General features: G+C 44.8%; 1 protein-coding gene across 3 annotated transcripts in view; it reads right to left on the bottom strand.

Annotated features, from left to right (window-relative positions):
* Positions 1-247: 247 nt before the first annotated feature.
* HK2 (hexokinase 2) overlaps positions 248-13,868 on the bottom strand; it is a 61,530-nt gene continuing 47,909 nt past the window's right edge. For all 3 annotated transcript variants that reach the window (XM_019514370.1, XM_019514369.1, XM_019514368.1), the window contains 10 exons: positions 13,685-13,735; positions 12,899-13,203; positions 11,886-12,034; positions 11,302-11,421; positions 10,511-10,606; positions 9,753-9,852; positions 9,001-9,184; positions 8,025-8,180; positions 6,376-6,609; positions 248-4,576 (listed from right to left, as the gene is read on the bottom strand). In XM_019514370.1, the coding sequence (XP_019369915.1) occupies positions 4,432-4,576; positions 6,376-6,609; positions 8,025-8,180; positions 9,001-9,184; positions 9,753-9,852; positions 10,511-10,606; positions 11,302-11,421; positions 11,886-12,034; positions 12,899-13,203; positions 13,685-13,735 (1,540 nt within the window). In that variant the 3' untranslated portion in view covers positions 248-4,431. The remainder of the gene's footprint in view (positions 4,577-6,375; positions 6,610-8,024; positions 8,181-9,000; positions 9,185-9,752; positions 9,853-10,510; positions 10,607-11,301; positions 11,422-11,885; positions 12,035-12,898; positions 13,204-13,684; positions 13,736-13,868) is intronic.

The following is a 13,868-nucleotide window of genomic DNA, read 5'->3' as shown; positions in this document are numbered from 1 at the left end:
TTTCCTTGAGTAGCAGCAGCAAGGGAGAAAAGCCTACTCTTTGTTCTTCTTCCTGTGACTCATGCAGATTTTACTTTCATGTTTACCAGTCAGCAGAAGAAACAGCTCTTCCCATAATATCCTTACACAGAATGCAATTTCCAGCAGCTTTTTTGTGAGGGGAAAGTGTGTGTTGTATGCAAGAAATATGGTATATGTTTTTTGTTGGTGGGGTGGGGGGAAATAAACAAATCCAAACATATCAAAATTGTGCCTCAGGAAACAATGTTTTATTTGTATCCAACTAGGAGAAGTCATCATGCCAAAGGGAAGCTGAAAATACAACACCACACTATGAAAAATAGTACGAAAAGTACAAAAATAAGGAATCCTATATATCGCAGTAAATTACTAAAAATAAATATTGTAAACACAAAAATAACAGAACATCTGAAATCTACAGTCAACCATTTCTGCTAGCAGCTGAACAGTCTTTGGCTTGAAATCACATCTCCTCTGCCCATATAGAACCTGCTTAGAAGTCCACAATAAGACGCACTTTCTTTGTTTTGAACCAGCCATGTTCCACTAAGCCAAGGGCTTTTTGTAGGGATAAGAGAAAGAATATGAACATAACTTATCTCTCTCTAAAACACATCATGACCCTTGCAATGAAAGATCACCCCATTTTCACACAATCTCACTTCTTACCTCCCACCTAGCACACTCTAGCCATTGTGCTCCAAGTGTTTTGCATAAAAGGGGAAAACATTTTTACCCCCATTTGACAGGTGGGGAAACTGAGACACAGAAAGAGGACAGGCTGAATGTTCAGAGGGGCTGAATACCTACAGTGTTCGGCACCTCTAAAATTATCATGCTTTTGGCTCCCATGCCTGCTGCCCTTTCCATTGAACTATATTGCCTCTCAGATTTGAACCAGGTCTTGGGTAGTTGCACAAACAATTCGCTGCAGTTTGCAGCAGCCCTGGCTCATCCTTCTTCAAGAACGTATTAGAATGTTCTCCTGCCTGCTCAATGTTTTATGTTTTTGTGAAAGGAAAATTCCCTCCTTGGTAACAGAACAGGCAAATCATTGCTAAGGCAGGAAAGACAGTTTTCTATTATCTGCAATATCTAACCATGCTGGGTAGAAACTTCTGCCTTCCCAGAGAAGAAATATGCTCAACATCAAAGAGAACAAATAAAATACATCTCAATGGAAACACAAAAATACCCCATCACAAGTCCATTACAAAACATTCTCATTGGAGGAAGAGACAGAGCAGTGCCAAGAGTCAACAGATCAACGCCCAGCTATAGCACCTGATATGCCTTGCTTCATTTTCATATACTTGAGAGGAGCAGCCCATTGTCATTCCTGGCTTAAAAGTAACAAACCCGCTTTGTTATTTCACATTATTCTCAGTTCAGAAACTGGCCAATGCCCCCTTGAAAGGACTGCATTCATAATCTGGCATGATGTACAGTGTCTTACTGGAGTGCTTCTAGCTCCTAAACAGGAAGTTATGCTAAGACAGCAACAGTTCCCCAAACTGCTGTCCTATCTGCTGATACAAAGAAGTACATGAATTGTGCTTCTAAGGTGAAGAAGGGAAACAGTCTATGCAGACACAAGTATCCCATACACCCAAGCAGACTTGTAGGTATGTATGCAGTTTACATCTGGTTTGCATGATTCAAGTATAATTTTTGTCCTAGGTGAACTGGGAATATATTGGCTTCTGATATGCATCTGAGGCAGAGCAGGAAGGTGAGTATTAATGTAAGGATGCATCTTAACTAAGGTGTACCCAGTGCATCACCATGAAGCTCTGAGAGGTGGTACAAACAGTGTTTCTGAGAGAATTGTGCCTCAACCACAAACTTTGCAAAGTTCAGAGACAACGTTTGCTACAAGCCTGCTGCTTTTATGAGCAAGCTAACAAGCCCAGTTGGGTTTCTCTCCCATTTGGGAGAAAGTTCAGATCTAGTTCGTACAATGTGGTAGCCAACACTTCACCTAGTTCTGTTCTAAATGAGATGTTAAGAGTGCTTTCCATACAGAATTGTGCTGCTTGTACATATACAGGTTCCCATCATTTGCAATGAAAATGGACATCTGTATTAAAAAAATAAGAACTTGTTACTTATGAAATATTATTTCAAAAGAGATACAACTGGATAATCCTTTGTGTTAAAAAAAATATTTCAGTAGACAAATATTAATCTTACTAGTAAAAGAATGACACACAAATGCTTGGTATCAGATTAGACTGGCTTTGTTGCATTTTTTAAAGTTTTTTTTTTTTAATTTAAATTTTCCTAAAAACTGACTACACTTGATTCTATACACCTTGATTTTCATTTTTCTTTTTGCTACACTGTCATCTTGAGGCTTATAAAAAATAAGCATTTTTAAATGCTGAAAGAGAAATGTGGTGTGCTTTAAAATTGTGCTTCTGAAAATTACAAACTGCACAGAAGAGATTATTTTGATAATGAAGTTACCTCTAGCAGTATAAAAATATACAACCCCCCCCAAAAAAAACCCAAACAAACCCCCCACCCACCACATCCTCCCAGCTGAAAGCCAGGTGAAGGTTATTGTTTGTACCTCACTGATCACATGGTAGCTTACATTAAACAGTTACAGAAAACAGTCATTCTCACCCCTTCAGCTCCCCCATATAAATTTGCTGGTTTGGGGAAAAGAAATAGTAAATGTAGTTCCTTCACAGAGCCTTTTGTCGGTAAAATCATTATCTCTTCCTCATTGTGAAAACGGATGCGAGGGTGTGGGTTAGCTTGCAGTTAGCTCTGGGGCTGCCAATCTGGAAAGGAGAGGGCTCTTGAAATTGTAGGGATTAATTAGCAAATATAATCCATGTTAAAGTATGCTTATTTTCTCCCTAATACCCCCCAGCTCCTGAATACACATATGCAGACACACCCAGGTTCTTACTAGCAAGCATGTGCATACTTGTATTGACTGCAAAGGACCACACGCATGCTTGATGTTATGCAGAAGTGAGGCTGAAGCTACTGCAAAACAGGCCCAAAACCCTGATTCCTTGAAGTCAATGGCAAAATGCCAGCTGAGGTCAATGGGCATTTTAGCAGCTGACTTCAGCATGAGCAGGATAAAGCCCCTGGTGACTTCAGTGAGGGCGAGTGCCACAAGCACCCAGCACTCATGCGGGTAAACAGCTGATAGAGTCAGAGACTCCAGTATCCAGTCCCTTTGTCCCAGCCTCTCCATTCATTTCCATTTTCCCCCAGGGATACTGGACTTGAAATGACTGAACTGCTTGTTGTCCTCAGAAATCTCAGTCTCATTTTTCAATCTGCCCCAAGAAAATCATGTTAAATTTAAAAAACAAACAAACCTTCTCTGTACCGTTTTCTTAAACTGCATTAAAATATTAAATCAGCAACTACTCAACATAATTCCCCTTCCATGACTATATACATGAACAGACATAAGACCTCTCCAAACATAAATACAGCATATAAATCCAGACGTGACTTATTCCAGAGCTACTTCACAGACAAGAAAAAATTAAACCAACTCACCACACAGATTGAAGACACACTATTGAAATATTTGTGGAAGAAACACCATTTACTTTGGTGATGGTTTGTTTTTTCTATTACCACATGCACAACTAGCGGGCATCAGTGGCCTCTGATGGGGTGAACGCAGACAGGCACACGTTCCAACTACTACATTTAAAAGTTGGGGAGGAAAGAGAAGCTGGGAAGCGGGACTATACCCTGAGTCCCCAAGTATTTCCAGGCACATGCTCTGCTAGTCGAGTCAAAGTGGCACCTTTAACGCGATCCCAGCAGGTACGTCAATAGTACTCACCACTCTGGACAGATACTTTGTATCCTGCAGTTGCAGATTCGGACATCTGCACCTTGTACTTTTAAGAATTACCATGACTTTCATGGAAATAACAACAGCCTTGATCAGGGTAAAAGACTAGTGGAGGTCTTTAGCCCAATCTTGAAGAGGTTTGCTTTCTAGAGTGCTGACACTAAGCCTTGGACATATATAAATAGATACCAGGAACTGTAAAGTGACAATGCAGTGTCTTCATTACTCTAGCATTATCCTTCTATGGTGATGGAGTAAACGAGATTGTGGTTGGAAGGAGGAAGCTTAGTATTTTAAATAGGCTGCAGGTGGAACAGAAGGGGTTGGGACTGGGGATGGAGGTACACAGCCAAACGACACTGTTAGCTTTACTTGATAGGTAGCTTTATGGCATGCAGTAGAACTCCTAAGACAATCACTTTGCACAGAACACACAGCATCTCAGCTCTCTGTGGTGGAATCTCATGAGAACAAGTAAAGCTAAGAGTCTGCTCTCATCAGGGAGGAGGAACGGGGTTGGGGAGTGGGTCCATTGCATGGTTTGGTTGCAAAACCCAAGCCGCCGCCTCTTATCGCTGCCCAGCCTCCCGGATCCGGCATGCCACTGCCGTGATGAGCGCCGCGCCTTTACCGCTGCCATCTTCTGACTGGAGGAAGGTCACTTCACACTTCGGGGACAGCTGCTTCACCGTTTCGTGCATGATGGAGGCAAAGCTGCAGTGGGCGAAGGAAGAAGGAGGTGAGTACCTCCCTGTTTCTGCTCTGGGTCTGGGACCTCACCTGCAAGGAGACCCCTTGCAGCATCTGCAACCTGAATGCATCACCTATAGGGACTGAACTTGGGACCTCTGAGTCCAAAAGCACAGACTGATGCTGCTGGAAGTAAGCTCAGACTGATGCTGCTCCATTTGGACTGGCTGATGGAGACTGAAAGCCATGCTATCTTAGTGCGGGTTCCATTAGATACCCTCTAGCAAAGGCGAAGGGGTAAACCTGGTCTGGACTAGTTAAACTATAGACTACTGAACTCCTCTAGGATGAAGGGGAAGCTCTCCCTTCCCCACACCAACAGAGATTTTCCATGCCCCCAGGGCAACCTCAGGCTAGAAGCAGTCCCTGAAGTCTGTGTATCTGCTCTTCCTAAATGAGAACTGCCAGGCGGTTCCATAGAGCTGCAGATTCACTGGTCCCTCTCTCTTTCTACCACTTCTTGTGGGTTCATGCTGGCTGAGGTGGCAGGATTAGTTCAGTGGGTCTCCAGTGTAAGAGATGCCCAGGGGCACAATAGACACCTTCTCCTTTCTTCCTTGTCTATCCAGAGATAGCCTCCCTGAACTTTTTAGTCGAGTGTCCTCAAAGCTGATCCTGATCCTAATCCATCTGGGAGCTAAGGAGGGTCCTTCCTGAGCTCAGCCACAAGCCATTTATATTTCACATCAGTACAGGACACCAAGCGCTCCACACAGATGAAAGTCAGTCACAGAAATTCTGGACCTGTGAGGCTGGTTCCTTCACTGTGTTTCCTAGCCCTGTTTTTAAGTCACTACAAAGTGATGAACCAAAGGTGTTTCAATCACTGCCATATTCTACTGGCTGACAGATCAGAAAGACCCACCCCCTCCAGACAGTCAGCCTAATCTTGATTTTTTTCTGGTGTTTTTGTAAATGGCTAGGTGAAGAAAATCCTGAAATATTCCCAGCAGAAGGTAAGAAACAAGCTAAGAAAAGAAATATTCTCCATGTGAAACTATCTTTCTTTTTTGTGTGTGAATGAAAAATTTCACTTAGATATAGGATCTTCATTTGGACATAGCTTTTCTTTGTGGCTGTAGCAGACAGTACTACAAGAAATGGCCTCAAAATCTGGCAGAGGAGATTTAGGTTGGAGATTAGGAAGAAGTGTTGACTATGAGGGTGGCCAAGCATTGCAGCAGGCTGCCTAGAGAAGTTGTGGAATCTCCATCCTTAGAGATTTTCAAGAGCAGGTTGGACAGACACTTGGCTGGGATGGTTTAAATCAGGGATGATCCTGCCTTGTGCAGCGGGGCTGGACTGGGTGACTTTATGAGGTCCTTCCAGCCTGTCTTTTCTTTGATCTTATAACATCTGACGAAGCAAGTTCCTTCATTTCTTATGTTAGGTAGTTGCTTATGAAATGTCATGCCTCTCTAAATCAGTGAGTCTCTACCATACCTTTCACTTAATTGCCCTTGGGATACAAAAAAAATTCCATCTTTTACTCTCCCCCTGCCCTTCCGCAACTTTTCTCTCCCTTTCACTAGGAAGGGAGGCAAATAGAGAAAAAGGAAAAGAGAACCCAGAAAGAATGTTTCTCATTTCAATCTGAAGTGAAATCTTTCATCTTGATCAAGTTGAACAAAACAAATGCATTTCAGATCACTCCAAAAGCCCTTTTCCATCACTTGGATGCCACCCCAGCTCTGACTGTTACCTTGGCTTTTACTCCCTATTCCTCTCTGTCATATCTGAGGGGCTCACACGAGCCAACTTACTGAGGATGCAGCTTGTAGAGTGTCCCATCTACGCCAACGGTGACCTTGAGGAAGTCCAGTTGCCGGTTCTCCCTAATTTTGTCCACCACAGCTGCCATTCCAGCCCCGCAAAGCTGAGCAGCACGCCGGGCCACCACAGTGCACACCTCCTTCACGATGATACTGTCATCACACGTGCTCTCCAGGCCAAGGTGCTGGAGGATGGAGCGGACCTGCAGCAGGGCCAGGCAGTCGCTGGAAAGACACAAAGGTGTTAGAAGCCCGAAAGGGTTGGAAGGTGGTGGTAGAAGGCATGAGAACAGAAGCTTTATATGTCCTTGGAAGTACTGATCTGCTCTGAACTATAACTCGTCTGGGATCTGAGATGAAGCAGGACTTTTTTCTTCATGGGCATCAATGACTACATACACTAAAAGCTTCAGCAGGCCAGCATCTGCTTCCAGTGGCACATGGGCCAACTCTGCTTTCAGAGGGACTGGACTGGAACCTGCAATTGATGGGAATTCAGTGACTAATTCTGTTGGATGATGCACAGGGAAGAAAAGACTTCAGGTTGCTCTCCCAGAGTGGAGTTGGCCCTAGCTAAGGGGAGCAAAACCGTTATTTTACTGGTGGTTTAGCACTGGAAAAGACTAGCTAGAGGTGATGGTGGAATCTCTGTCCTTGGAATTTTTTAAAAGCAAGTTAGACAAACACTGGTCTGGGATGGTTTAAACAAGGATGATGCTGCCTTGAGCTGGAGACTAAACTAGATGCCTGGAGGTTCCCACCAGCCCTATGATTTTATATTTATTACTAAATTCTACCTCCTGGAGGGCAGATCTGCTGCTTAATAAAAGGGCCATGTTTTACACAGGCTGGGATTTTTAAACGGGGCCAGGCAAATTAGATACAAGAGTGCTGTTGCATTACAGTGAGATTTGGGTACATAAATCCTTTTGGTTCCTTTGAAAAACCCTCCCATTTTACTCTGCAGATCTCCCTATAATAGCTAGGTTTACATCCTAATCATAGTGGTCATTTCAGGATAAAGCCAGTGATTGTAAGTGCAAAAGTAGCTGGTCCATTCAACAGTAGCTTGTTTAGATCCAGGGTAGTGATAATCAAGGGAACACTGTGTTGCTCCCAGATCTGGGTTCATCCTCCCATCGCTAACAAAAGGCACACAGTCTCCTTGTGTCCTGCAAGTTGACATTCACACTGTCACCATCAGGGACTCTCAGATTCCATCTACACAGCAATCTGCTCAGGGACCTAATGAAGAATCAGAGACTCTTTACCCCATGATCCCAAAGCACCCTCCTCCCCCAGCATGGATGACAAAAGGGAAGTAATGGTTCCCTAGGCACACATCTACCCAATGTCTTCAGAAAGGAGGAACAAACAAAGGAAGGAGAGAAGAAAATTAGAGGCAGGGCAGTACCCTGCAGCAAGAGAACCCTGACCAGGAGTTTTTCAGTGAAAGACAGATCCTACATGGATACAAGTGTGAAATCAGCAGGAGTTCAAATGCCAAGAGGGGCTGGCCCCTCTTGGTTGATGAAAAGACACTGGGAATGCTCTTCACAAGCTGGCTATGTCTCAGGCTTCTTCACTAGCACAGAGGTGGGTGTCTGAGCCCGTCCCACTCTTTTTCCTTTTGAGCTCACCTCTCAATCTGAGACAGGAACTTTGTCTCGAATATGCCCCGGGTCTTCAGCCTTTCAGAGATGCGTCCCCGGAAGAGCAGCCCCCGCTTGGTGAAGTCAATCAGGATATTTCGGACAATCTCGCCTAGGTACATACCACTGATCATCTTCTCAAACCTGGAGAGGACAGGGCAAGCCTCAGCATCACAGTGGAGTAGTGAGGGCACTGAACTGCCACTCAGTGGAGCCGGGTTCAAATCCAGACCTGCCAGAATCTCTGTTATAACTTGAGCAAGACGCTGAACTTTGCCTGCACTTCCAGTTCTGCCTCCCCCAGATGGAATGCAGCAACAACCTCAAGACCCTCAAGTCCCCGGTCACTGCGCAGTCCAAGCCAAGATCAACAGATTACCAACAGCTATTCAAGGGATGATTTGGCAACATCAGTTCATAGGCTGGACTGTGGCACCTGCCTCACCTGAGCAGCCTAGCAAGGACAGGGAGCCTTACCCAGTGCAAAACAAGCTCTTGAAAAGCTTGCCGGGAGGGGTGGAGAAAGAAGCAACTGGGTCTAAAGAAGGGTTTGTATAGGGATTCTAGGCTGTGCTCTCAATACCCCACATCTCTCAGGACTCTGTCTTCCCAGGGGTAGAGTTGCATCAGGCTTGAGTCTCTACAACCCAGGAAGAAGGCAGCAAGATGGGAGTTACAGACCCAAGATATTAAAACCTGACAGCATCCCTGTGAGGTTGTAGTGTGATTCCCACTTCCCAAAAGGGAAATTAGGGCACAGAGAAGCAGAAAACACATGTGTGTTCAGGCCTTGTCCTGGCCACCTGGAAGTCAATGGTTATTTTGCCATTGACTTAAGTGAGAACAGGGTTGGGCCCTGGAAGGTAGTGAGAAGGATGCAACCAAGTCTTCCCTGTAAGCCGGGGACACAACATTTTGCCAGGAGGGGAAAGAGGGGATGGTAAACTCCAGCACCAGAACACACCTTTGTTTCCCAGGATTCAGGGAATGCTCATCCACTGCCACATCAAACTCTGTCCAGAAATCATCTAAGCAGCCGCTATCTCCAAACGCCCCCCACTCCATGTTCACACACATCCTGCCCTCCTCTCCTTCCACCAGCTCCACATTCCTCATTTCTTCCATGTAGCAGGCATTGCTGCCTGTGCCTGTGAAAACAAGGACCAGGAAGGTCTACAACTTACAGGAAACATCTTAGGCTTTCAGGGGAATGGATGGAAAAGCAAACATGGTTGGAAAAGGAAAGCTTGGCTGCTCTTGACAGCTAATGCAGATTTGCAGCCTCAGGGGAAGCGGGCTCTATCCCAAATGCTGATAATAACACCTTATTCAGAAGGCAGCTACACCCTCTGTAGCATGTAGTCACACATCTATTACTAATGTTGCCATGATATTTTGCCACACTAAAGACTTACTCAAGAATTTACTGACGAAATGACTTTTCCCACCGGGAAACACCATTCCATCAAAATCAAAAGTTTTTTGCGGAAACGAATGAATTTCAATAAAGGTTTGCTAAGAAAAAATAAAGTGCTTTGTTAGTACCTGTGATGGCATTGTAGAAATACATGTCTTTTTTACCTCTGAAACATCAAATATGCAACATTTTCCAGTCACTGGGAAAAGGGGGAAAGATGCAGGGCATGCACCGAATCAAGAGTATGGATCAGGGAGAGAGGTGAACTGGGTGTGTTTGCCATAATTTTTAGTTCTTACCTACTATGAGCCCAACTTCACAATAAGGATCTTCATAACCACAGGTCATCATGGTGCCTACAGTATCATTCACCACTGCCACCACGTCCAGGTCAAACTCCTGAGGATGAGAGGGCCACCATGTGTTACTCTGGAAGGACACCACTGCTTACACTGCTTTTCACTGCTGCATTCATGGTAACTCCATCTATCTGAGCAACTGTACAGCAGAATGGACCTGACTTGTCAAAGTCTCCCCATCTAAGAAGCCCCCCTCCCCAGAATCTCCAAGTGCTTCAATAAGTGCTTATACAGCACTGTCGATTTAAAGATCCCAGCATTGTGAAAAATGCATCTCATATGACATATCCAAAGCCAGGTAAAATGGCACATAACAACTCATTTACACTGGCAGGTAAAAGTACTGGAATGTCCCTGCTGAGATTTGAACCTGCAAGTCTAGGACATTTACCTAGCACTGTTTTTGGGGTGTTACAGTCCCTCCAATTCACAGCAGCAGGTAAGGCAATCAGCTACCACTACCAGCAGGGGAAATTCTTGATCTAATTCAAGCTCTCCAAGGTCAAACCATTTGCTCTGGAGGTCTTAATGACCACAATAGAGTGGGTGTTACATATGTAGACATTCATCTAAACCCAATGCTTAAAGGAACTCATTTCCTTTTACACTCCAACTGGACTTTCCAAACAGCGCTAGATTAGTTGTGGGACTTGTCACAAATCTACTTTCCATTGAGGGCTTGTCCTACAGATATTCACCTCTCTCCTGTGAATCGCTTCTTTCAACAGATTCACCACATCTTCTCCTTCACATCCACTGGCGTTGAAGCCTTTTGTCCATTTCAAAAGTATCCCCTAAAAGCAAAATAATAATTTTTAAAAGTACAATAAAGCATCAGAAAAAAGAGATTGTTGATAGTTAGCACCAAGAAAAGACTTATAGGACTCTATCATCTGCTCTAGAAAGAGTTTTCTTATAGATACATCAATTTATGTGCACGGCTAAAGTAACATGGCCAAAGTTTAAAACCAACTAGTAATTTTAAGTGTCTGACAGATCTTAAGATGTCAAGTTAGACACTCAAAGAATCATTTACCATTGGTAAAAAAGTCTTGTTCTAGGTCAATATGTTAAAAACTTATGTCATTGCTTCACCCATTAATTACAAGAAGATATAAAGACACCAATTGGCCTGAACAGTGTTTTAAATAGAAAGTGCTAAGAATAAGATAGCAGAATGTCTCATGTTTTCAGGACAGGTATTGTTCTCATGGATTTTAAACAATACTGTCTTTTTTGTTGTTTCAGTGCCACAAGTCAGCAACACAGTGGGAGGCACCAGTAGCTACCTCAGGTCCATGTGCATCCTTAGAAATGCCATCCTAATAGTATCTCAGTCAGTTCTATTAGAGGCTCACTGAAATATCTACAGTGAACAGCTCTTTGTTCACAGTATGTTGAAATCTTAACCCACAACAAATACAGTTCCTTTCTCTGCCAATACAAGCTAATTATTAGGTATGAACACAAGTCACTTGATAAAGATTACCTCGTCCAAGTTAGTCTGTTTGCAAGGGAAAGAGAAGGTGAATCCCAGGGGAAGTGACACTCCCTTCATTCCCATGTATTCCAGGAAATCAGAAATGCAGTGGACGATGTGGTCGAAGAGCTGTGCACAGAAAGCCAAGAGGAAGCTGTTTTAGTAGGCACGTAATACTTGATTAAGTGCCAGGCCACCCAATAAGCATGAAAATCTTGTTGGCATTACACAAAGTCAATTCTGTTTAACTAGCTAGAACTTCAACTCAATTGCATAATGCAGTAGTGAAAATAAAAATCCTAAAAAAGCCACCACCTCCCTTGAGATCTTCCTACTCCAGTTGCTAATTCAATAGTGGCATTATAGACAGGTCTTATGGCTGCAGTTTAAAACAGTCATTCAAGGTTTGATCCTGAACACTGAGTTCAGAGGGAGGTGGAGAGACACTGAAAGACAGCCAATGAAGAAACACAAAGTCCAGAGTCAGGAAAACCCAGCTCCAAAAATCAGCAAGAGCTTGAGTCCAGGATGGGACAGGGTGGGGCTGGGCATCCCATATCTCCAATGAAATCCCAAGCCTAAAACTGACTCACCTCCTCTCCTGTCCCTTGCATAATATCCTGTGGGATGGAGTAGATCTTATTGTGCATTTCAACACCACGCCTCATACCATTTCGCACACGCACCAGCAGCACACGGAAATTAGTTCCCCCGAGGTCCAGAGCCAGGAAGTCTCCTTTTTCTGAAACCCACATGAAAGCAGTTATTAATACCATCCACAGCAGCCTCCAACAAATGATACATCTATCCCAAAGATAGGCCCAATTCCACTCTCCCAACCACACTGACTGGTACAAGCAGGAGCCTCCATCTGTCCTGAAAAGAGGGAGGCAGAGCAATAGGGAGGAAAGACAGGATGGCAGGATGAATTCCAGCATCATGGAAACAGAAGTTGTGGGAGCCTGAGAAGTGTGGGCAGATTCAGTCCTCTGGGCTTGCCTCTTCTGTAAATCCAGAGTGAAATACAAGAGCGCCAGGTCTCCATCTCCCATACTGGTACTGCAATCATGCCTGGGGTCCCTGACTGAGACAAGGCTCAATTGAAGTAGACAAGGGACCAACACATAGGAGATAGTCCCTGCCTCAAAGACCTTCCTGTCAAAAAAGACTAGGCAAGGTCTGGAAGGAAACCCAGCAAGGGAAAGTGAGCAAATCCATATAGGAAATGAGTGGCAGAGCTGGAAACAGGTCTTTCAAGTCCTTGCCCACCACCCACCCTGTTGAACTATCATGCCTCTAATGTTAGTCAAGCACTTCCTTCCCTTCAGAATTTGCCTTGAAGACCTCAAATGAAATCAGATATGAGCACATGTTCAGTACAAGAACAAAACCATGAGGTGACAACCCCTTAAGACCCCCAAAACTCATTTCCTCGAAGGCTTTAAGGAGTGTTCTTTAATGCCCAGGACGTCTTGAGATCCCACTTCATAAGCAAGCTCGACTGGGCTAGAGGAGAGAATGGAAAGCCAGTCTAACTCTTAAAACCCAAGCAGGGGAGGCTCACAATGAAACCTCTGCCTTTCTGTTCACACACAGGGAGCGTTACCTGTTCCATCCGGAGTGGAACACACGTAAGTGGGCAGCATTTTCACCGTGGCCTCTGGGTGCATCTCCTTCCTCAGGCCCCTCTCCATCTCTACCCTCATCCTCTTCTTCACTTCCAAAAGCTGTTCCTGGCTCAGTTTCAGCGCTTCCAGGGTCTTCTGCCTGGCCTTATGCTGGGCTGCAAGTCTGTAAGCCACCGCGGTGACCATGGCAGCTCCTTTGCCACTCCCGTCTTCTGACCGGATGAACCGGATGTCACAGTCTGGTAGGAGCTTCCGCACCATCTTGTGCAGGCGTCGAGCAAAACTGCAAGGGGGCAGAGAGGCTGGGGTGACACCAGGCCCAACACTTTATGGGTGGACAATTTTGGAATGCCCTTCCCAGCAACTGTGCACTGTGCCCCCCTGGAGATTTCAGGCACTTCAAAGCAGCCCTCCCAAACCTCGCATCACCCCAGGAAGCAGAAACCAAGATTCACGGGCAGGATTGGATGTTTGGCCTTAAGACTCCTAAGCCAGTGCCAGCCCTACAAGGCCATGCTCAGCTTAGCACATTGGAGAACCCTCAAGCTGCACCCTCAGGATTTTCAAGAGAAACTTAGAAGCTTATTGCAAGTCAGGCACTTCCTTTGAGTGTGTTTTAAGATCTGCCTTTGCTTGTGCCTTATCTCCTGTGCTGTTGCTTGGGACTGTGGATAGCAAGAGGACTTTATCATTCACGCACACTCACATACACAGCCATTTTACCACAAACATGCAGCTAGCCATCTGTCCCCCAAGAGACTTACTGAGGGTGTTTCTTGTACACCGTGCCATCCACACCGACAGTGGAGCGTAACCTCTCTACACCCTTGTTCTCCTTGATGCGCCGCAACACGGCAGCGAGGGTGGCGGCGCACAGGTCCGCCGAGCGGGTGGAGACAATTTGGCAGATGTGTGTGTGTGTATTTTAAACAAGAATCCATTATAAGT

Source organism: Gavialis gangeticus, unplaced genomic scaffold, assembly GCF_001723915.1.
Source record: "Gavialis gangeticus isolate Ggan-Ray unplaced genomic scaffold, GavGan_comp1, whole genome shotgun sequence".
Classification (NCBI taxonomy): domain Eukaryota; kingdom Metazoa; phylum Chordata; order Crocodylia; family Gavialidae; genus Gavialis; species Gavialis gangeticus.
The sequence above is the reverse complement of the archived record's forward strand: the minus strand, read 5'-3'. Positions and strand labels throughout refer to the sequence as shown.